The sequence below is a fragment of the Saccopteryx leptura genome, chromosome 4 (genome assembly GCF_036850995.1).
Source record: "Saccopteryx leptura isolate mSacLep1 chromosome 4, mSacLep1_pri_phased_curated, whole genome shotgun sequence".
In the NCBI taxonomy this organism is placed as follows: domain Eukaryota; kingdom Metazoa; phylum Chordata; class Mammalia; order Chiroptera; family Emballonuridae; genus Saccopteryx; species Saccopteryx leptura.
The window spans coordinates 35,447,822-35,472,865 of NC_089506.1; the positions used below are offsets into that span (position 1 = coordinate 35,447,822).

The 25,044-nt window shown below is 43.8% G+C and overlaps 1 protein-coding gene across 1 annotated transcript; it reads right to left on the reverse strand.

The window, feature by feature from the left end:
* Positions 1 to 216: 216 nt before the first annotated feature.
* Positions 217 to 24,251, reverse strand: UPF3A (UPF3A regulator of nonsense mediated mRNA decay). The gene is made up of 10 exons (XM_066380483.1): positions 23,986 to 24,251; positions 22,527 to 22,633; positions 20,549 to 20,655; positions 17,548 to 17,646; positions 17,313 to 17,423; positions 12,491 to 12,546; positions 12,242 to 12,400; positions 6,381 to 6,550; positions 4,556 to 4,841; positions 217 to 1,299 (listed from the first exon to the last, which is right to left on the reverse strand). The coding sequence occupies exons 1-10, from the start codon at positions 24,190 to 24,192 to the stop codon at positions 1,147 to 1,149; spliced, it is 1,455 nt and encodes a 484-aa protein (XP_066236580.1). The 5' UTR covers positions 24,193 to 24,251; the 3' UTR covers positions 217 to 1,146.
* Positions 24,252 to 25,044: the final 793 nt, after the last annotated feature.

Here is a 25,044-nt window from a genome sequence, read left to right on the forward strand (position 1 = left end):
AGCCCTCTATCTCCTCCCCCACCAAAGTCTTGGAGCTCAGGAGTGAAGAACAAGAATGCAGCAGTGCCATAAAACCGTATGTCCAACAATTACAGATGTTTTTAATGATAAATGAGTAATTCTTATCTAATAAGACAAACATTTCATATTTAATAAGATGTAATCAACAAAATATTCAGATAAAGCTACATTTTATTTATTTTTTTTAAAGCTACATTTTAAAAAGCAAAATTTTATTGTGTAAAATTCTATGTAGGAAAAGTACAATAACTGGACTTCAAATCCATAGCTACTAAAATTTTTATTTAATGGTTCAAAACAGTGCCAAAAATACATGAACATTTTAAAATTTCACTAAAAAGTAAAAATACTTTAGAATGCATAGTTGCAGAAAGCTACATAAAGTCACTTTAAAGTTACCTCAGACTGCAAAAAGAAAAACTGTAGATGCTGTACCTAAGTTATCCATGTCTCAAAGTAATGCTTTTTATGTTAGCAATCCTTAAACCATAATGGTTATCAACCATGACCATATCCATCAAAAGACTGTGAAACTATTTTCATCAAGTCAGTGGCCAAATTGTTAACAGGGCCATATTTAAAGCTTTACCTTCTGTTAAGGTTCCTATCAGAGGAACTACAGAACAGCAGACCTTCTGGAATATTATGGCAGAAGGCACAAAGGTGGCTGAATTACCAAGGTTATAATGGAGTGAGAGCTGCCAATTCCCAGAAACTAGGGCTCAGAGAAAACGACAAGAAGCATTAATGAGATACAGATCTCAACAGATTTGCTTACACATGTGTACAGTGCGAAGTGTGTTACTCCTACAACACTTTCAAAGTGCTTCAGAATCATACTGACACAATACTAATTCCCTCCCCTATTTTGGTCATACTTTTCTCTTTCCAAAGGAGATTCTCTGTTTTGTCTAAACGATACGCAGTAGTTAATACCAAAAATAGTAAAATCAAAGAAAACTGTTCGAATTTTTAAAGGATTGTTTCTAAACCACCAGTTTCTGGTTTCTTTGTAAGTTGTAAATTCCCCTTGCAGGTGGTATTCCAGGCTAACTTATACATTTCTAATCCAAGGAGTTTTGAATGGGAGCTCACCCTTGTCACAACTGTGGTATGCACATGGACTCATTCTGCCTCTTCGCTCTTCCTGGAACCGGCCCCAGTTGAATCTTCTGCGTCAGCCTTCCTCCCATCACGGCCCTCCTCGGAGAATCTTCCCGCACATTCACGTGCTCTCATGCGAGCTCCTGCTTGGTACAGCTGCAAGGATGGCCGGTTCTGCCAGGACAGAAGGGTGGGTTACTCTTCCAAGGGTGGCAATGCAGGAGGGAGCAACATCTCCATGTCTAGGGACTGATGATCTTAATTATCTAAAGACTATCAGTCTTGCAGCTAAAAATTAGCCTTTTTCACAGCACTATCTCAGAAACTAAGCATTTCGAGGCAAAAATAAAAAGCCACGAAATAAAAAGATAGTTAATATGTTATTGCACAAACCTAGAACACTCTGTGGAAACAGTAGAGCATGGCATTTGAGAGATGACAAGTCAAATATACACATCTCAGTCCCTCAAACTCGCCAAGCAGTGAACCTGAGGTCCGAAAGAAAATGAGGCATGGCCCCTCAGAGAAACAGCTTTTAGAGGGCTAACCTCAAGTTATTAACAGTCATAATAAGACATTTCCATGAGGATTATTTCTGAACTGTCTCTTTTATAGAAAATATTAACCCATCATCTTATTAAATTCTTAGAGGGGCCCTGGCCGGTTGGCTCAGTGGTAGAGCGTCGGCCTGGCGTGCAGAAGTCCCGGGTTTGATTCCCAGCCAGGGCACACAGGAGAAGCGCCCATTTGCTTCTCCACCCCTCCCCCTCTCCTTCCTCTCTGTCTCTCTCTTTCCCTCCCGCAGCCGAGGCTCCATTGGAGCAAAGATGGCCCGGGCGCTGGGGATGACTCCTTGGCCTCTGCCCCAGGAGCTAGAGTGGCTCTGGTCGCGACAGAGAGACGCCCCGGAGGGGCAGAGCATCGCCCCCTGGTGGGCGTGCCAGGTGGATCCCGGTAGGGCGCATGCGGGAGTCTGTCTGACTGTCTCTCCCCATTTCCAGCTTCAGAAAAATACAAAACAAAAAATTTCTTAAGAGGTAGTGGAATAAAAACAAAGATAGAATAAAGTACACAGAATGCAATTAGGTAGCTTCCGGGCATGAGGACAGTGAGGCCAGGGAAGGACAGTGTGATTCTGAAGGCTGGGATCAGTAATCCCAGTGGGAACAATAGCTCCTCCCAGGGAACCAGCGCTCAAGAAGAGAGGGAACAACCCCATCCCAGCTCAGTGAAGCCTGCAGCCTGGGGAGGAAGCCCTGCCTCAGTGCCCCCTGCACGCCTGCATGTATGACGGAGCAGCAGCAGCCTTTGCCTTTCCATGGCCACCTGGAGCGCAAGGACGGTGCAGCTCGGGTGGGCATGTCCTGCTGCTGTCTCACCCTTACCCTCTCCTGGCTGTGTGTGGAGGCCCCACAGTCCCCACCCGGGTTTATCAGAATGTTCTTAATAGAAGCCTGGCAGGTGAGAAGAGTAGGAGAGGACCCACTGTGTAGGCTAAGATGCAGCCTTCAGAGGCCACCACCTCTCAGGTCAACAAGCATAGTTCTTCTTTCACCAGGGGAACAGCAGTGTGCACAGAGTTCAAATTGACCCTAAAAGCACATCATAACCTTCCCAGTCTGGTAAGAAAGGAGCTATTACCCACAAAGCAGTTTTCCACTGCTACGGCACTGCAGACTTAACTGACAGAAGGAGTCATCATGAGCTAAAGCTATGCACCTAAAGCTACGCAAATAACCAAATCACTCGCTCCTGTTAAATAAAAAGGCAACTGAAAAACAAGTATTCATAGGAACAACTCCCACTGATGAGACCCACGGCTGTACGTGGTGTACCCGGGGTTAAGGCAACTACAGAAACCCTTCAATGCAGACAATCAGTCAAAGGTGAAGCTACAGCGTGCGGGCTCTTCGAAGATCTCCCTTGCCTTTACCAGTAACATTCAGGAAATCAACAGCATGGATACCATGTGGAACTTGGGATGGATGTGACAGGAATCAAGGGGAGTGAAAAAGCCAATCTCAAAAGGTTACATACTCTATGTTTCCATTTATACCGTGTTCCTGAAATGACAAAGTCATACAGACAGAGAACAGAGAGTGGCTGCCAGAGTCAGCAATGGGTGGGAGGGGGGTGTGACCTGCAACCAGGCAGCCTAGGTTCCACTTGCTCATCTGGATGGTGGACTTTGAGGGACCGAAAGCAACATGTGGCCTGGCCCTGGAAGGGACATGACCCCATTTATAATGCTTCTCTGTGACAATGTGATCTGAACACAAATTAACCTCAAATTTCTGAAACAAAGCCTGTTTGCTGGGCTAAGTGGGCAATCTCAATCCAGGGTTGATTGTGCAGCTCTAACCTCTGGGTGTTCATGAGCTATCTGATTGTCCATTAATCATCAGACATTGTTAATAATGGAAAAGGAAGCTCCAGAAATATCATTAATATTTCCCTTACTGTCTTAGAGGGAAATCTGATGACATACTATTATTTTCAAGCAAATGGTATGAATATGCTAGTCTTATACTAAAAAAGCTTATTAGGGGTTCCTGGCTAGATAGCTCAGTTGATTACAGCAGTGGTCCTCAACCTTTTTTGGGCCACTGACCGGTTTAATGTCAGAAAATATTTTCACGGACCGGCCTTTAGGGTGGGACGAATAAATGTATCACGTGACCAAGACAAGCGTCAAGAGTGAGTCTTAGACAGATGTAACAGAGGGAATCTGGTCATTTTTTAAAAATAAAACATCATTCAGACTTAAATATAAGTAAAAAGGAAATAATGTAAGTTATTTATTCTTTCTCTGTGGACCCGTACCAAATGGTCCACAGACCGGTACCAGTCCGCGGCCTGGGGGTTGGGGACCACTGGGCTAGAGCATCGAGCCAATACACAGATGTTACTAGTTCAATAGTCAGGGTAAGTACAGAAACAGATGGATATTTCTGTCTCTCTCTCTCTTTGCCTCTCTTTAAAATCAATAAATTAAATTTTAAAAAAAGCTTATCTTTTCCCCTGGTGAAAAGATGATAGCTGGTTCCAATTTTTGATTTGTCATTCAGCACCTGAGCCCACTAAGTGGACAAAAACCTGCTCTGACAAATACAGACTCCCAGGGCAGACTGCCTAAGAGAGCAGAGGCGCCAGTGCGGCAGCCCTCACTGCTGGACTGTGAGGTCCTGTACCTCAGACACCTGTGCAGATACAGACTCCCAGGGCAGACTGCCTAAGAGAGCAGAGGCGCCAGTGCGGCAGCCCTCACTGCTGGACTGTGAGGTCCTGTACCTCAGACACCTGTGCACTTTCCTTTTCTCGTGAAATAAAATAATTTGTTTGGAAAAGCAGTTACAAGCCTGCAGAAGTGACGTTTCTACTTCTAGCACAGACAGGTGAATGGGAGATGACCCCAAATGCACTAAAGAACCTTGTTTCCCACGCGCTCCTTTCTGGGCGCCAGGCCGTCCTCTCTCTTCTGCTCTCTGCCCGGTCTCTCCGCTGCTTCCACAGGGATGCCGCGGTCCTGGCCCCCTCGGTCTGGGGAGAATCCTTTCCGTTTTGTCTCTTCTTCACCTCTTCTTGAAAACTTGTCAAACTCACAGTGAGCTCTAAGCTTTCTGCTGTCATCCAAGTGGTATCTTTGTGTTTCAAGGTCTTTTTCTCGAAATTTTCTCTCCATCTCCTTTTGCTCTTTATCGCTGTCATTTTGTGGCCTGTGATTTAATACAAATTATCAGTAACCTTACATCAATTGTTTCTCAATTACCTGTCTTCCCTTCCAGCCTATAAGTTCCAGAAAAGGCAGGGAATATATGTCTGCCCATAACTTTATGCCAAGTTTGCATGTGATGGGCACACCACATGCATTCAATAAAAAAAGCTATTGAAAAGATGAATAAATTTTATTAACAATACTTACTATTACACTTCAGTGACACGTGCTATGCTCAGGTACCATACATACATATTCAATTCTCAGTAACCCTCCAAAGTAAATATATTCCCCACACTGCAGGTAAAGTAAATGAGGCTGCACATGGTCAAGTGACTTTCCCAGTAGCCCAAATGCACATCCATCACGAGGAAGATTTCACACTGACAGCTTAGTTTCTGCTCCAACCATAGCTAAAATTGACTGAAATTTAGTAATATGTATGCATATGTCAGATTATTAAATGAATAGTAAATAAATAAGTGGCTAGTGAGTTCATTTGGCTCTTAAAGTCCTTCCCTCCATGAACCACAGGCAAAAGTCCTCACATACCACCTGTGGATTCCCCACATACAGAAGCAGCAGGACTGGCGGGGACAAAGAGATCTATAAGCCAAGTGTGAGCTGGTGCCAGAAACATGACAAAAGGCACTGCTGTATCATAAGCAATCATAATACAAATGTCTGCAACGTAAGTCACAGTGCTAACAGATCAGACTTGATATCATGTATAAGTTAATTCTATATACAAAGCAATAAACCAGAATCCCACCCCCCCCGCCCAGAAAAAAGGGGGAAGAAAATATACATAACTCTGTATGCAAGGGAGGCAGTAATAACTCATTCACATTATTGGGATTCTGGGCAAACAGCAGTCTAATTCTATGATCTTCCCCTTTGAACTCAAATCCACTGCCAGTCACCCCTGTGAGCAGAGCAGCCCCAGGCTCCAGGAGGTTGCCAGAGAAGCCCTGCCCGGGCTCCTTTCCCGGGTTCATGTCACGAGCAGGCAAAGACCTATGTGCCAAAGGACCCCGAGCAGGGGAGAGGCGGCAGGGCCCGCAGAACACCAGGATCTACAGCTGCGGGTCAAATCCCATGGGACCAGAAGAATGACAACTCCAACAAAGGAACTGCAGCACTGAGAATTCTATCTGTAGCACAAAAGATTTGGGGCACCTACAAGAGTAGGTTCTCAAATTTAAAATTCCATAGACAAACTGAGGTCTGGAAGATCAAATGGACAAGATACCTCCAAACACACAGGAAAATTATGAACTGATAAAAAATACAAGGAAAAGAGGCTGGGAAGACGACCCTGAAGACCTAAAGTGCGGTAACAGAAACCCGATGACAGACCTGAGGCTGCAGCTTAAATGGGTTTTTTTCCAAGTTCCTCGAGAAACAAAAATGAGGACAAGCATTCAAGACTTCCAAGGATATTGTATAAGCACTCATACTGACAAAGGACAAATGACTATGACTCGATGACAATTCTGCAATGCTTAACATGGTCAGAGAAAGGGAAGTGCGGGCTCACTTCTCCCTGCGCTCCTCCAGCAGCCCCTCCCAGGCCTTGGCCTTCAGGACGCCACCAACACCACCACCAGGACAGGCTTCCCACGGTGCGTCTCCAGGATCAGCTTCCTCTCCTCCTTCTCTGGATTTCTCTGTGGCTGCTTCCTCTCCCTTTTCTGGTTTCTTAAGAAGCTGAGAAATTATAATGTTAGTAAAATAATCACTTTAAGAGTATATTATAAAAGAGGTCATTTAATAAATAATTAGAAATATATACCAATATTGAGCCCAAATGTTTGAATAGCAAAAAATATAAGATAATGGTCCAATGAATAGGTTTTCAGTTAAATACCTAGGGCAACATTCAGTCTATGTAGTTACGAAAAATGATTTAGGATAGTTAATATCATCATCATAATCGATGATGATATTAATGAACAAAGGACTGATTGATACAAAACAGAACGATCTGATTTCTAGTTCTATGTTAATACACACACATAGAAAAATGTCTAGAGGGCTTGCGACACTGTGTTAATAGTGATTATTATTGCCTGACCTGTGGTGAAGCAGTGGACAAAGCGTTGACCTGGAATGCTGAGGTCACCAGTTTGAAACCCTGAGCTTTCCCGGTCAAGGCACATATGAGAAGAAACTACTATGAGTTGATGCTTCCTGCTCCTCCCTCCCTTTTTCTCTCTCTCTCTCCCCCACCTCCCCTCTAAAAAAATCAAGAAATAAAAGCTTTTAAAAAAATAGTGATTATTTTTAGGTGGCAGAATTGGAATGATTTTCTTTCCTTTCACCTACAGGTTGTAGTTTTTCTAAAACAGACAATACTACTTTTATAATAAGGAAAAACAATTTTTAAAAATATCACTTTATATTAATGACTTTTAGAATAGTTTGAGTTTTCGAAACACTCATTGTTTCCTTTCTGGAGCTTGCTATGACACATTTAGTTTGGTATACCTTTGATTTGGGCCTTCTGCCCAGTTAGTTCCCCATATGACTTACTCTTTGGTGAAATTTAAACACCATAAGTAGAGTCTGTTTGTAGAGCATAATGTAATATCTACTTCTGAGAATTTTGTTCTCACTTACAAAAGTAAATATATTTTAAATTGCAGCATAGAAAAATTATAAACAGATACATTTGGACTAAATGAGTTCATTTAAGAAAGAAACAGATATAATGTAAGCAAAATACTAAAGTTGCTTCTCATCAAAGGTATGCATTTTGGTTACCTCTGTATATGCTCTTATTCTGCCTAAGTGGGATTTGTGAATTTAACTTTTCCTTTCAGATAACTATCAACCTGTTTTTTAAATTACAAAGGTAACATATGCTTATAATAAATGCAATTGGAAGTACAATAGTATGTATCTCCATCCATCCACCCATCCATTCATCCAGCAAATAATTTGTGCACCTATGAATTGTTTTTACTCACAATACTTCTGAAACCAAGTTTTTAGTAAGGTCTTTTTTCTTTCTTTCTTCTTCTTTTTTTTTAGTGAGAGGAGGGGAAAGAGAGAGACAGACTCCCACACGTGTGCCAACTGGGATTCACCCAGCAAGCCCCGTCTGGGGCCGATGCCTGAATCAACCCAGCTATCCTCAGTGCCCAGGGCCACACTCAAACCAATTGTGCCACTGGCTGGGAGGGGGAAGAGAGAGAAAAAGGGGAGAGGGAGTAGGAGAGAAGCAGATGATCGCCTCCCATGTGTGCCCTGACCGGGGATCAAGTCTGGGACATCCAGACCCTGGGCACAGACTAGCCCCACTTCAGATGGTGTTGTCATCGCTGGTACTTCTGGACAAATGGCTATAACTTCAGGGGGTGCTTGAATAAGACAGACTCATGGGACTCAGGAGAGTGTTTTACTCACTATTACTGGTTTATTATAAAGGATGCAACTCCAGAACAGCCAAATGGAAGAGATGCATAGGACAAGGTACAGGGGAATGTTCAGAGCTTCCACACTGGTGAATGTTCACCAGCTTGAAATCTCTCTAAACTCCATACTGCAAGAATTTTTATAGAGGCTCCACTGAGCAGGATTGATTAAACCACTGGCCACAGGTGACTGAACTCAATCTCTAATCACACCTTGCCTTCTGGTGACCAGCTCCCACCCTGAAGCTATCTAGGGTATTAGCCACCGTCACAACATTATGATAGAGAAGACACTTTATCACTCCAGAGATTACAAGGGTTATAAGGGCTATGTGCCAGCAACCAGGGAAACAAACCCTGTGCTAGGTGCTAGGAATATAGCTGTGGATGAGAGACAAGTGCCCACAACCAAAGAACTCACACTTGACATTCTAGCTGTGGCAGTGGGGCCATGGGGTCGAAGACTGGTACATGCAGTAACAAAAACAGAAAACCGTGAACAAGATCATCTCAGGTGGTATGAAATGCAATGAACAGAATAGAATGACAGAGATGTGTGGGGTGAGAGGAGGAAGAGGAATGGTTTCTGAAGGGGGTTCGGGAAGGCCACTCTGGGAAAACAAGACGGGAACAGGGAGCAAGTGATGAGAAGGAGTACGGTTCTTATGAGAAGGCATACGTCTGGGGGGAGAGCTCACTGGAGAAGAGCAGGCAGAGGGTGGAAGGAAAGAAGGGAGGGAGGGAGAGACGGAAGGAGGGACAAGCCAGGGGCACATGACACAGGAGGTGGTGGAAGCAGGTGCCAGGCCGGGAGTGCTCCCTCCAGCCTTCATCTGTGCTCCTCCTCCATGCCTGTACCCAGCTCTCACACACATGCATCTGTCTTTAAAGAGCTTTGTGAAAAATATCACTCAAATTTTTTAATGTAATCTATACAATTTATATATTCAAGGATTTTTTTGTAATTTTGGTAACCTAACCTCCTACTTCAAATTGATTAATGCTTAGTTCTAGTAGTCACAGAAAAATAGACAGCTGCGGGGTTGCTCTCCTTAGATTATCCTTGGCTTTACTGCTAACACTAGCCATGAGGATTGCTGACTTTTTATTTTTCGGCTATTAATACAGATTATTTTGGCATTTCTAAACAGACTTTGTTTCTCAGTTTATTTACATTCTCCAAATCATTCATAAGCTAGAGAACCCCAAATTGAGCAAGGATGCTTATTAAAGGCACCCTTAACAGTAAACTTGGGTCAGATGTTTACTGTTAGATCAGAACACTAGACACTCCTAAGGACTGAAGCTGTGGACTACTCATGTCATTGGGTCTAACCTGTCACCAAGATTTTGTTCTATTAGATTTGGACCAGATTAACTCTTTTTCTTGCTGTGTTTAAGCTTTGATTTATTTTTTTCTATATGAAAGATCCTATATCTACTTTACTAACAAATTTGTGTTTTTTTCTTTGGCTTATCTTGGATTCTAATTTCATTCTCCAAACTGAGAAAGTAGAATACTATATTCCAAATACTTAAAGTCTGACAAAATTAGAGTTGAAATTGCAGGCTATCAGCTTCAGTGATTCTTCCTGAAAAACTCTCAGAGCTGTTGACAACACTGCTTTTGAGAATGTAAAGCATTAGGCATTGAGTGAGCTATTACTCTTTGTCTAGGAAGTAAAATGAAAGGGTTAGACAATATTCACACACCTTGACCATGAAATTTACATTAAATGTATACCTATGTTGTCCCTGGTCATGACAGGGCTGAATTTCTACGACAAAGGCCTTTACTGTAATATTTTAAGGTTTCATTTTTATTTGTTATTTGAGACCTGGTAGGGTCATGTGACTGCTTCAGCCAGTGAAATGTGGGCAGAGGGACATGTCACTTTCATGTGGAAGGTTTAAGAACTAGTGTGCAACTTGCCATATTACCCATTCCTTTCCCTTGTCATAAAGATTGTGGAGGCCCTGGGTTGGGTGGCTCAGTAGATAAAGCGTCGGCTCAGCGTATGGATGTCCCAGGTTTGATTCCCAGTCAGGGCACACACAAAAAATGACCATCTGCTTCTCTTCCCCTCCCTTTTCCCCTTCTCTCCCCCCCCCCCCCAGCCAGTGGCTCAATTGGTTTGAGCATCAGCCCTGGACACTAAGGATAGCTCCACTGATTCAAACATCGGCCCCAGATGGGGGTTGCGGGTGGATCCCAGTAGGGGTCCCATGCAGGAGTCTGTCTATTTCCCTTCCCCTCACTTAAAAAGAAATTGTAGAAGCAAATGCCTAGGTGGAACCTCCGTCAGTGTGGGTCACTGAATAGCCACAATGAGTAATGAACAATGGGCAAGTGACATGAACAAGAACAGAACTTGAGTTTTATGAAACCAGTTAGACTTTGAGACTATTTGTTACTGGAGGATAACCTAAGCAGTCCTGACTGATACAATTGCTAATGTGCTTTTGTAGGAATATTGTTAAGAAATTATACCCTCTATTGCTAATATACCCCACATGGAAGAAACTGCTTTAGAAGCAAAGGCCTAGAAGGAGCTTTGCTTCCTCTGAAGAACTGGCATGTTTTCTCTTCATGGAAAATACAAACTATGTTTCTAATCAACTTTTCTGACTGTTGAGAATATCAGAAACTAATCTACTGCACAATGATGGAGACTGTGATCTCTTCTCATCCTTTCCCTTCCTACTCTCTAGCTTCCCCCTAGTTCTGAGCTTTGATCGTTTTTTCTTTATAGCAACTAATTTTAATGAATTATAAGGCATTTTATATCCTTCATGGAGTAAGGTAAGACACAGATTAGGGTGAAACCTGTTTAATAAGGTCATCTGAGCAGAGTACCAAGAAGGAAAGGGCTGACTCCAATTTGGGGCAACATTGTTTACATAGAGAATAGTTCCCTCTAGGCATGAAACCACCCTCCCCAGATGAACGCATCCAGCAAAGGAGAAATCGGGCAAGAGATGTAGAGGCCAGTTCCCAAGAAAACCAGCTCTGTGAGTCAGCCTTCATACAGCAAGGCCAGTGTACACTGAGCCAGTGGTTTTCAAATGTGTATTTTTTAGTCAAGAAACTTTTTCATTAAAGGAAAATGTAAGCAGGAGCCCAATATGATACGTAAATGTGGGGCTCCTCTGGGCAAAGTGCTCCCTGCGCACGGGAGGCAGTCCTCCTCCACGCGTCCACCACGCAGTCCTCCCAAACACAGCATCCCCGAGGAGCCCCGAGGGTTCAGGGACACAGCGTGAGAACTACTATTATAGAATAGAGAAAAGAAACCAGAGTAAGTCCTCCCAAACACAGCCTCCCCGAGGAGTCCCGAGGGCTCAGGGACACAGCGTGAGAACTACTATTATAGAATAGAGAAAAGAAACCAGAGTAAGTCCTCCCAAACACAGCATCCCCGAGGAGCCCCGAGGGCTCAGGGACACAGCGTGAGAACTGCTATTATAGAATAGAGAAAATAAACCAGAGTAAGTCCTCCCAAACACAGCATCCCCGAGGAGCCCCGAGGGTTCAGGGACACAGCGTGAGAACTACTATTATAGAATAGAGAAAAGAAACCAGAGTAAGTCCTCCCAAACACAGCATCCCCAAGGAGCCCCGAGGGTCCAGGGACACAGCGTGAGAACTACTATTATAGAATAGAGAAAAGAAACTAGAGTAAGTCCTCCCAAACACAGCCTCCCCGAGGGTTCAGGGACACAGTGTGAGAACTACTATTATAGAATAGAGAAAAGAAACTAGAGTAAGTCCTCCCAAACACAGCATCCCTGAGGAGCCCCGAGGGTCCAGGGACACAGCGTGACAACTACTATTATAGAATAGAGAAAAGAAACTAGAGTAAAAAAAAAAAGTAGACAAATTAAAATGTTCTTTTACTTCTAGAGAACTAAAATACTTAAATGATTAAAATAGCATAACTATTTTTGGATAAAAAGAAATAAAAGTTCTCCTCTAAATTACCTTAATCTTTACTTCTTTCTCAGCAGCTCTCTTTTGTTTCTCGGTTTCTTTTCTCTTACATCTCTCCTCTTCCCTTCTCTTCCTTTTCTCTTCTTCCCGTAGGCGTTTCTTTTCCAACTCCCTCCTCCTTCGTTCTTCCCGCTTCTCTTCTCGAATTCTCTAAAGAGGTAAGAACGTATGTGTATAAATTGTCAGCACGGATGTGATAGAAACAGGAAGGATAGTCATCACATAAAAAGCCAGACATACCTGCTTTTCTAATTTTCTATTTTTAATGTATTCCAAAAGAGGTGTGGTTCTTCTAGCTAAAACAAACAAAAAAATTGTATTGGAGTATTAACTCAAAAATAATATTTCTTTCCTTTATTCTAAATACTTGTTTTCAATGTAATTTTTAAAATAATTAAGGGGAGAATATTTTCATTTTTACATTTATATAAGCATGCATTGCATATGAGGGGGTTCTCATTCCATCACTATAAAGGCAAGTAATTTGAAAGTACTGACAATTTTATATATAGTAGGCCCTTAATTTCTGATTCGTAAGGGAGTCATACATTACAAAAATAGTATAAAAGCAAAATGACTACAAATGAATTAAACTTCCCAAATGTTATATATTCATATTTTTGCAGATATTGTAAACCATTACATAACACTTATGATATATATTCACTTTGATTCAATGCATATTCTGGTAACTTCTCCCTTTACAGCTCTCCTACACAATAGTGTGAATTCTTCTAATTTCTTATAAAATATGCTCCAAAAATTAGAACAACCAGAAGTTCAAGTTTAGAAAATAACTCCATGTTGATCTAAAAATTACCAACTACTCGGCCTGACCTGTGATGGCGCAGTGGATCAAGCATCGACCAGGAAATGCTGAGGTCGCTGGTTCAAAACCCTGGGCTTGCCCGGTCAAGGCACATATGGGAGTTGATGCTTTCTGCTCCTCCCCACCCTTCTCTCTCTCTCTCTCTCTCCTCTAAACTGAATAAATAAATAAAAATTTAAAAAATTTAAAAAAAATTACCAACTACTCAGGAACAAAGGTCTCCACAAACTCTAACTGTGTCCTGAACGTTCACGCCCCTGACCTGTCCAATATGACCGGGATATCGGGTGCCCAAATGGATGGCAGGTCTCTGGGTGCTGCCACCCCCAGGGACCTGCTTTGAGAGTTATGTGTCCCCCATGGCTGTGGTGGAGGACTTAGGTGAGAAGGTGGAACATGGTTTGGGTCTGTAGTATAGGTATTCAATACTTTAGATTGACTGACATGACATTTCCAGAATTCTGAGGACCAGGAATGAATAAAAAATTGGAAGACGGCCCCTGGCCAGGGATTCCGAACTTGGAAATAAGGACTGCTGAACACCCTGATGTCAGGTATCAAACGGTCCTCCAGGGAGCTCTGCCCCAGGTCCTTGGCCTTGATGAAGAGCTGACGTGGTGCAGATGCTCACTTTTCAGCACAGCTCTGGGGGCCAAGAAGAGCCCACTCCCTCCCTGGGTGGCTCCTATGTTAACCACAAACTGTGGCTTAGGATTAACTAGCACAGCCTTTGTAACAGGCAGGTCACCCCAAACTAGAGAAGACTCCGCTCTGCACCGTGGAAGTTCTGCCAAGGAAGGGGCCGAGACATACGCCCCTGGGTGAAGGAGCCAACCTGAGACCACCCCTACCTTCCTTCCTCTCCAATGAAACACCTGGCGAGTAACCCAATGATCAATGTGAAGGGAAAATGAGACCCTATATAAGAAAGCACTTTACACACTACAAAAGTTGGTCATTTATTAAATAGAGGACACATGACCATGTAATATACTAATTTAACCAACAGTGTAACAGTTACCACCGACAGTGAGCTGATGCACAGTAGGCAGTGTCACCACAACCCGTGAGGAAACACAGAACCTGAGGCTAGGGCTGAGGCCACATGGTCTCAGGGCTGTCTGCTCTAAAGACTCTGATATGCCACTGCACTCACCTGCAACTTCAGAGCCAATTCATATTCCCATTGAACCCTGATTGCTTACCCCTGATCATAAAATTTCACTGAAGGCCAGAATCTAAAAAAAGAAAGAGGCTATTTGCCATGATTTGCTTGATTAAAATGCAAATCTAAACGGCAGAAGGAAGAATCACAGAAACAAAGATCTATGCCTTATCCTGGGCCAGTGGATTCTCAGCCGCAGGTATTCATTCAGTAAATAACCCCATTGCATCTACTGTGCAGCAGGCCCTAAGAATGGGTGAGGGAGGAACTGACCCCTCCTCTGCAGGGGAGCCACAACAAACTGCTGGAGGGTGTGTGTCTGACCAGCAAGGGGATGTCCCCGAACCACTTTCCTGCCACTCTCCTGTACGGGGCATTTAAACAAAGGGGGAAAGAAATGGGAGCGGGAGGAAGGCAAGGTCTATAAGCAATTTGTAATTTGCTTCCTATTTTAGCTCTTCTTAAATTTAACATGTTCTACAGTGAAACCTGGGGTTGCCCCTCCGTTTCTCCCTGTCTTCTTCATGTCAGTATCGGCGCCACAGTCACTGATCTACTCCAGTCAGACTCCTGGAGGCCCTGACCTCCCACACCCAACCCGTCAGTCAGTCCTGTCAGTCTGTCCCCGGATTGTATGCTGACTCTGAGGCCTCGTTCAAGCAGCCTTCCCTGGACTACAGCCAGGGCCTCCTAACCAGAGGCCCAGCTTCTCCTCCTGGCATCCATAATCCATCACGTGTGGAGCAACCAGATGGGGAAAATAAATCCGACCGTGTCACTCCCTCAATGCTTTCTGGATGTCCCACAGACAAAATCCAAAGCTCTTACCCACCACCCTGACTGGATGTGCCCACCTGCCTCTCCAGTCACTCTGTTCCTTGTCCACCACGTGCCAACCACACACTTGCTCCTATAACCCATCCTGCTCCTATAACCTAAAGTGCCAGCTTGCAGCTCTTCCAGCTGGAATTCCCCCTTCTGCCATCCCTGAGCACGGCTAGTCTCAGCTGAAATACCGGCTCAGAGCCTTTCTTTCTATCCCATTATCCCATTTCATTACACTGTGGCACGTATCACATATACAAATGCTCTGGCATGAAGTTGATGATTTCTGCATGTGTTTACCACAGGCATCCCCACTACAAGAGCAGCTACATGAGGGCACAGGCCTTGTCATCCTGCTCATGTTCTGTCCCCTTGCCCAGGCTCAGAGTCGCTACCCAGTCAACATGCATTGAATAAAAATGAGCAAATGCATTCTAAGTGCATCTTTTTTTGTGTGTGTGTAATTTTTCTGAAGCTGGAAACGGGGAGGAAGTCAGACAGACTCCCGCATGCGCCCGACCAGGATCCACCCGGCACGCCCACCAGGGGGTGATGCTCTGCCCATCTGGGGCGACGCTCTGTTGCGACCAGAGCCATTCTAGCGCCTGAGGCAGAGGCCATGGAGCCATCCTCAGCGCCCGGGCCAACTTTGCTCCAATGGAGCCTTGGCTGCGGGAGGGGAAGAGAGAGACAGAGAGGAAGGAGAGGGGGAGGGGTGGAAAAGCAGATGGGCGCTTCTCCTGTGTGCCCTGGCCGGGAATTGAACCCGGGACTTCTGCACGCCAGGCCGACGCTCTACCACTGAGCCAACCGGCCAGGTCCTAAGTGCATCTTAATAAATATTTGCTTCAGTGATTAAAAATCCTTTGAGCCACACATTAAACCAGCTGTTAAAAATATAAAACTTCAATTATTAGACTAATGAAGAATATTTCAATAATGTTAACCTATTTTATTTACTCAACAAACCTCTACTGAATACCTAAACTTGTCCAAGCAATGCATTATGTGGTCTACGAAGACAAACATACAGTTCCACTGGCAGGGGTAATGGGGAGCCAAATGAGAAGAGAGTTTATGTAGAAGGAGATGGGCAGATTCGAAGATAAATTATAGGTTCTGGGTAGGTGGCTCCATAAATAAAGCATTGGCGGGCAAGCTGAGGTTCAAACCAGATTCTGTGCTGTGGCTGGGTTTATCCTCTCATTTGCTTAGCTCATGCAAGAGGCTTAATATGTTTTTGAACAGCAGTTAAGATGATTTTATACTTAAGTCAAACATCTCATTTCTGTGATTGGTCATTTTCTTTGTCTTATTTTATTTATATTTTTCAAATGAATTTCTTGGAGTGACTGATTATCAAAATTATACAAGTTCCAGGTACAAAGTCCACAACATGTCTTCAGGACATGTACTGTGTGCTCCCCACTCCCAAGTCAAGTCTCCGTCCATTACCATTTATCCCCCTTTATCCTGCACCCCACCCCCACACCCCTCCTTCATCATCACACTGTATGCGATTGATATTTGAAAAGGCACTGATTTCAACCTTGAGATATAACACTCTTTGCCTAATATAGCCAGGCACAGAGAACTCATATGTCTTTTCGACTGTTCATTTATCACAACTTTGAAAGAAAATGAGTGAAACTGAAAACTCAATACTCTCCCACCTGCAGACACACAGAACATTTTCCCAAGCCACCATCTTGCTTTCCCTTTGTCAAAACTAGGAAATAGTCTACATTTCTGTCAAACCTGTCACAAGTGTCAATTTTTTTTTTTCTTTTAACGAGAGATAGAGACAGAGAGAGGGATAGGCAGGGACAGACAGATAGGAAGGAAGAGAGACGAGAAGCATTAACTCATAGTTGCAGCACTTTAGTTGTTCATTGACTGTTTTCTCATATGTACCTTGACGGAGGAGCTCCAGTTGAGCCAGTGACCCCTTGCTCACAGCAGCAACCGTGGGGTCATGTCTATGATCCCACGCTTAAGTTGGCCACCACATGACCAACCTAGAGCCCACACTCAAGCTGGATGAGCCCACACTCAAGCCAGCGACCTCGGGGTTTCAAATCTGGGTCCTCTGCATCCCAGGCTGATGTTCTATCCACTGCGCCACCACCTGGTCAGGCACAAGTGTCAATTTTTTATGAAAATCGTGGAAAACAAGAAAAAAACCACATCCTCTATGAATATATATCTCAATAAAGTAAAGAGAAGAAATGAGCCAAACAAACCAATAAGTTCTCTTGTCTTTGCCTCTATGTCTCCCAGAAGAGTTTCTGGGTTGGCACTAGTTTTCTCTTCCTCCACATAGTAAGTTTCCAAAAACTTCTTATATTCTGGATCTGTACATTTCAAAAGAAAAAAAGAAAATAAATACACTCTTTCCCATGTAAAGGAGAGAAATTGTATTTAATCAGTGTATTTAATTTGGCAGGTTTATCATCCAGCCTTGGAAAAATGACTCACCATCATCAATGCTTCCAGTTTTGGCATCTTTTTTTTTTAGTTTCTTTTTGGCTGTCTTCTGGAACGGAGCAAACTCGACCACTGCAGGGTATTCCAGGCCTTACGCCAGAAACAAATTACAAAAATCATTCTGAAATTCTACTATATTCATCTTAGAAAAGAATGATCTAGCTTCCTTATGGAGTGAACATAACAATAAAAATGTTATTGTTTAATCTATAATTTAATCATACTTTCAAGCAAATGCATCATAGCATGTCAGCCTTCAAATTTAAACAAAGGAGAACAATTACTTATTAAATAAAATGATACCTCATGTTGTAGTCGTGGTTACATGACTGAATACATTCAAAATTCATCTACTTGTACACCTTAAAATATAACTTATGCCTCAATAAGCCTTGTCTCTCCTCATCAAGAATGGAATATCTTTAAATCGGTCTCTTAGTATCGTTGAACTTTATTTTTAAGTTTAAAAGGTTAATTCAATTATTAATCTGTTATGAGTTCAAGAAAATTACTTTGCTTTTGAATAGACACTTTGCTAAAAGAGAAGGTTTCAAAGTGTATATATAACATTCAGGTAAGATTTGCTTCAAATAAAAATGTTCCAATGAAAGTCACTAAAAATTTAATTTGTTGTTGTGTGGGGAGGCGGCATACTCATAGAAATAATCACGATGAGAATCTGCTATATGCTTAATAAACAAATGAACCATTCCACCTCCATACTAAACCTACTGAGTAATCACTTTCAGACTTGTCAGGAATGACCAGGAGACTATAATACTGTAATTCTCTCATTTCTCTGGAGGACACATGCTATAACATTAGCAAACCAGGAAAACATTATGCTAAGTGTAATAAACAAGTCAGAAAAAGACAAACACTGTATGATTTCCACTCTATGAGATAACTAGAATAAATTCATAGAAACAGAAATTAGAAGGGTTGTTGCCAAAGGCAGGCGCTGGGGAAAGGGAGAAGTGGGGAAGGTTGTTGCATGAGTCCAGTTTCAGTTCTGCGAGATGAAACAGTTCTGAAGACTGGCTGCACAACAATATGGACATACTTAAAGCTACTGAGCTGTACACTTTAAAAAATAAGATAGTTCACTTATATGTATTTTATCACAATTTTTAAAAAGGCAAGAAAAAAGGTACTTGAATGAATTACTGAGTAATTGAACATTCAACACAAATGTCAAATAGTTCAAGCAATACACTTGCTTTTAATCACAGCAAAAATATCTTGGCCCAGCCTCGGCACCCTTTAACCATATTTTCAGGTCCATAACCCCTCAGTGAAGGGGAAGAAAACAGTTGTCAGGAGAGGGGGTGCAGTGGAGAGGGAGGAGGCTGGTTGGTAAGGAGTATGTCAAAAACAATATACTGTTAAAAGTGTACGAACATGATAGCAACAAACACAATAGCTGACAGTCTGACAGGATAAGAGAAAAAAGAAAAAAATATTTATATATATCAAAAGCAGACACAAAAGTTCAGAAAACTGGCACAGTTAGAGCAGAGGTAAATGACATTGTCTCAGCAGACAACACTATTAAACACAGTCAAAAACTGACACAGTCAAAAACTGATGTTTAGTTTTACAATCCCCTCCTTCCATTAGATTACCCATAAATGGTAAAATTATGAGGCATAGTCTATTTAGGAAAACACTGATATAAGTGAATAATGTATTTTAGAAAAATTTTATCAAACATGGGTAAAATAACTTAGTTCGGAGACATAAAAAAGTCAAGCTCACTCATCTAGAAAGCTCATTTATATGAAAAAACTCAATCATCGATGATAATACATAAATAGGTTGTCTCTATTACACAATTGCTGAAATTCTTTGTTTTATATATAATTGCAATTTTTAAAATAAGCACACAGCCCTGGCCAGTTGGCTCAGCGGTAGAGCGCCGGCCTGGCGTGCGGGGGACCCGGGTTCAATACCCGGCCAGGGCACATAGGAGAAGCGCCCATTTGCTTCTCCACCCCCCCCCCCCTCCTTCCTCTCTGTCTCTCTCTTCCCCTCCCGCAGCCAAGGCTCCATTGGAGCAAAGATGGCCCGGGCGCTGGGGATGGCTCCTTGGCCTCTGCCCCAGGCACTAGAGTGGCTCTGGTCGCAGCAGAGCGACGCCCCAGAGGGGCAGAGCATCACCCCCTGGTGGGCAGAGCGTCGCCCCTGGTGGGCGTGCCGAGTGGATCCCGGTCAGGCGCATGCGGGAGTCTGTCTGACTGTCTCTCCCCGTTTCCAGCTTCACAAAAATACAAAAAAATAAAAATAGCCTGACCTATGGTGGCGCAGTGGATAAAGTGTTGACCTGGAACACTGAGGTCACTGGTTCAAAACCCTGGGCTTGCCTGGTCAAGGCACATATAGGAGTTGATGCTTCCTGCTCCTCCCCCTACCTCTCACTCTCCTCTCTAAAAATGAATAAATTAAAAACAAAACAAAAACACATAAAAATAATAAAAAAAATAAAAATAAGCACACAAAGCCTGACCAGGCGGTGGCGCAGTGGATAGAGTGTCGGAGTGGGATGCAGAGGACCCAGGTTAGAGACCCCGGGGTCGCCAGCTTGAGCGCAGGCTCATCTGGTTTGAGCAAAAGCTCACCAGCTTGAACCCAAGATCGCTGGCTCCAGGAAGGGGTTGCCAGTCTGCTGAAGGCCCACGGTCAAGGCACATATGAGAAAGCAATCAATGAACAACTAAGGTGTTGCAACGCGCAATGAAAAACTAATGATTGATGCTTCTCATCTCTCTCCGTTCCCGTCTGTCTGTCCCTGTCTATCCCTCTCTCTGACTCACAAAAAGAAAGAAAAAAAAAGAAGAAAAAAAATAAGCACACAAAGTAACATTATGTAAATTTACACATTACTTTAGATTAGTATCTAAGAATTTTTAATTAAAATTAGCAAATTTTCCATCAAATTTAATTAATGTCCTTAAAGATTGTAACAAGCAATTGAAAAAGCCAATGACCCAACCTTTATTGTCAATGAAGATATATCCATCAAATCGATCTCTAAAAAGAAGAATGTCATCAGGATTCCTGAAATTAATGTATGCTCTTGAGTAGAGATGAGGATAAAAGCTGAAATACGAAATAACAGTGAAAATGGTTAGTATAAAATATGAATTTTTAAATTTGCCTTTTTTTCCCCTTGTCTGGATACAACAAACGATTTCCTATGAAACTTCTAAGCCAAGAATTCATCTCTCACTAAATGACAACGATCTGGATATTCTTTAGCAAAAAAACCAAAAACAAACAAAACATTAATTGAGGTCTTCTTAATGAGTTGAGAGAGACTCTTTAGGTTAGTTTCTCAAATCCATGGAATCAGGGCCAAAATACTGGTTCTCAGGGGTTGGAAACCAAGACAAGGTCATTCAAAGGTCATGCAATAAAACCTACTTATATCCTTCCATAGAAAAAAATGTTATATCGTAAAAATGATTCTTTACTGATTTAAGAGAACAGTTCTAGGTATTATAAGAGTATTTATTGTAGCGTATTATACAGGGTCTACAGAAGAACTAGGCCTTTCTCTACCATCTCACAACTACCAATTTCCTTTACCGGCAGGAACTCTCAACCCCATTTCACAGATGAGAACACTGAGGCTCAGAGAAATTAGGTATTTGCAGAAGGTGCAGTTAGGTGAAACGTGAGACTGGGATTCCAACCTGAGTCACTCTAGATCCTACGTCAGTCCTCTTTTAACTGTACCTGTTTTCCAATTTTAGTCATTTTAAAATAATCTTTATGGTTTTTTTTTAACCATATCTGTATTTACCTATTAGTGGTATTTTTTTTACTGAATAGCCAAACATTTTTTACTTCAATATATTTCTTCAAAAGGACAATTTTATGGTTACCATAAATAAGAACTCATGATATTTAAGAAAAAAAGATAATAATTGAAATACTAATAAAAACATAGTGAAAATCACAGCTGAACTGTTACCTGTTGAAGGTCTAACCCAAGGTTAGCCCTCTCTTTGTTAATAAAAGGGAGATTTGAAAGCAAAAAGTGTTGTCATAGTTATCTACCCAAGTTGTAAAAGAGAATTTAAAAAGATATAATAAGCCTGACCAGGCAGTGGTGCAGTGGATAGAGCATCAGGCTGGGATGCTAAGGACCCAGGTTTGAAAATCAGAGGTCTCCGGCTTGAGTGTAGGGTTGCCGGCTAGATTGTTGGATCATAGATCTGACCCCATGGTTGCTGGCTTGAGCCCAAAAGGTCTCTGGATTGAAGCCCAAGGTCACTGACTTGAGCAAGGGGTCACTGACTGGCTGGGCTGAAATCCCACCACCACCACCGCTGTCAAGGTTGAAAAAACAAACAACTAAGGTGCTTCAACTATGCACTGATGCTTCTCATCTCTCTCCCTTCCTGTCTGTCCCTGTCTGTCTGTCTGTCTGTCTCTCTCTCGCAAAATAATTTTTTAAATAAATTTCTAAAAAACTATAAAAGGGGGATTGGGTGTGGTCTGGGTGTTAAGTGATGGAAGGGAACCCAGAGGCCCAGAGGGGTTTTTGGGTCTGGAATATTCTGTTTCTTTACCTAGTATTAGTGACATGGGTGTGTTCACTTGTGAAAATTTATCAGGTTATACACCTATTATTTATTCAATTTACTTTGTTATAACTTAATGCAATTTACTTTAAAAAGCTACATGAAATAAGGTTTGTTAATATCCAAAAACAAAAGTATTACATTGTTAGCTGGTCTTTTTTTTAGACTGTGGCATTGCCAGTAGAGGTGTATTTCAAATTGCTTTAGAGGTATTTAATGATCGGCCTACTTAGAAATAACTTGCAGACATAAAGGGCTGCACTGATTTCTAGGAACATGTGGAAAAGAAGATGGAAATGCAAATGTGTTCTATTATCTATATAATTTGCCAGAAAGTGACAATGCCTCTTGGATACTCAATGATAGCAAACAGCTTCTCACCTGAGATTCCCAGTAAAGAACTCAAAGTAATCATGTGCAGGTAGTGGGTGTAGCTGCTCTACTAGCTGCTCCTTGGTGAGACTTGGAGGAAGGCGCCGGATGACCACCTGGGGAAAAGACACTGGCTGGGTTTTGTTTCACTCTTACTGTATTAACCTTTATTTCAATGCTTGGTGACCTGTGTTTATGCTCAGAGGAAAATCTAAACCAGGAGTCCAGCAGACACACACATTTTAGGAAAGGTTAAGAAAAACGTACATAAGACCATAGCTATAAAAGGTGTAATTAACGCTAAATAATTGAAAAGGGATCCATGAGGTCAGGAAAGGCTGTGCATAACAGTTCTTTTTCATGTAATTATTTCATTACCACCAGACAACTGTTGGAATGTCTGTGCCCAAGCTGAAAAATACTACCTTTCCCCACGCTCTATCTGCACAGTAAGCCACAATGGAAGATAAGACCCATGCAGGTAATGTATGTATGTTGTAATGTTTGTTACCAGCAGTAACGAAGCAACGGCGCATTATTCTTACTGCCAAAAGGAACCACACCTGCGGTGGACACCTTCGCCTGCAGTCCAGTGTCTACACTGCGGGTCCTCTCACACCGTGCCACCAGGCTTTTCAGGCTTTCTACCCGGCTTCCCTGAACCTGAAAGAACCTCAGCAGAGCTGCACCACACCCCTTTCGTACCCCCTCAGGCCGAGATCCTCGAGAGTGTGGACAGCTACTGTCCCTACCTAGCTGGTAAGCCCAGCGTCTCAGCCTCAAGGAGACACGTTCACCTCCAGAGGCTGAAAGGAATTTTCTTTCTCCCCAAAACAGAAAAGTAAACGTCAGAGTGCACTGAAAACTATCCCTGGAGGCCTGCGATGCCCAGAGCTCGGGCTTGCCGCTGTCCACGGTGCTGATACGGTCGCGCCGCTGGCGGCCCCGCCCCCGCCCCTCAGCCCGGTTCCTCGGCTCCGCCCACCAGCCCGTGGAATGCACCTTAGTCCCGCCCCTCCACCGCCTAGGCTCCCTTGGCCTCGCCCTCGCCCACCATCCCCTTTCCTCGCCCCGCCTCCACCTTGGTCAGGAATGTCTACCTCGCGACGCACGACCGCCTCTCCTGTACTCACCCCGCCCTCTGCCCTCGCCCCGCCTCCGCCTTGCTAAGGACCGTACTCCTCTCCGGACGTTTGCTCGTCCCGCCCCGCCCACCTCCGCCCCGCCCATCGAGCTGAACACCCTCCTCCTCCTCCTCCCCCTCCAGCGAGGGCCGCCTGCAGCGCTCCACCCTCCGGGCGTCCTTCCCTGGCCCGCCCCGCCTTGCTCAGCACGCTGCTCTTCACCCGAGTTTGCAGATACCATCCGTCCTCGCCCCGCTCCACGCTGGGAAGGACCTTGCTCTTCTTGCGAAAGTTGCCTGCCCCGCTCCGTCTTCACCCCGCCCTGTTCCTGGTCTCATACCCACCTTGCTCAGGACCGTCCTCTTCTCCTCGCGAGGTTTGCCTGCGCTGCCTCCGCAGCTGGAAGATAAGGCCGACGGTGCCCCTGTCTCTCGCCGTGGCGACTCCCGGCGGAACTGAACTTCCACGGCCGATGTCCTCTCCCTCCCGCTCTGGCCTCGCACAGCAACGGCCACCCCGGGGCCTCCAACCCCCTCCTTTTCGGAGCGCATCCCGCACTCGCTGCGGATCCACCGCCGCCTCCCTCCCGGGCCTAAACTTCGCGAGAACTGGGAAGCCACCGCCCCCACTGTCACCCCGCCCCTCTTCCTCCGTCCTCGTTGCTCGACGTCCAGCTGCCCGGCTCCCTGCACAGGATCTCCGATGCCGAACCCTCACACGGGGTTGGAGACTCCCGGGGGTTAGTGGGCTTGCGACGGGGTCGGGACCCCCGCAGCGCGAGGACCCGCACCTCCAGCAGCGCCTGGTGCCGCCAGTGCCCAGGCGTGCGGTCTCTGGGAAGCAGCAGACGCGGGCACGGGAAGGAGGGTGAAATGTCAGACTAACCACGCTCTCCTGCAGCCCGGACTAAGGAGGATCTGGGGGCAGAAGAGGCGTCAAAGGCCTCTCTCTGAGCTTGTCAGCAGTGACCGGAAAAATCAGGGCCAGAGAGAGGACTTTTGGCTCCAGCAGGAGCCTTTATTATTTTTTATTTTTAAAAATTGAATTTATTGGGGTGACACTGGTTAACAAAAGTATACAGGTTTCAGCAGCCCAATCCTACATGTCTCTGTACACAGTATTGTGTGGTCACATAAATAGGGACGGTGGAAGACTTGACTTGTGGAGGAGAAGGAGCTACAGAGCTGAATGTGTTCCCCACGGAAATAGGCCCTTTGGCTGAAGGTTACATGCACATGCTTAAGAAACTATTTGCAGCTCTTTTTTCTTCTCTAAGAAAACCTGAGTGTCTCACCAAATAGCAATTACATTGAACAAAAGTCAAGCGATTAACAAAAGCATGGCTTTCCTATACGGAATAAAATAAATGCATAAATTAGCTGGCATAAAAGGTTCGACTGTCC

Bases quoted from the DNA above. Each gene is read 5' to 3' on its own strand.
- UPF3A (XM_066380483.1), bottom strand. From the start codon at position 24,192: ATGCGCTCCGAAAAGGAGGGGGTTGGAGGCCCCGGGGTGGCCGTTGCT. The intron at 12,547-17,312 runs GTTTGTTTGGCT...TGTTTGTTTTAG, and splicing joins AAAGACAAGAGAACTTATTG to CTAGAAGAACCACACCTCTT. The intron at 4,842-6,380 runs GTGAGCCCGCAC...ATTAAATCACAG, and splicing joins CTGGAGGAGCGCAGGGAGAA to GCCACAAAATGACAGCGATA.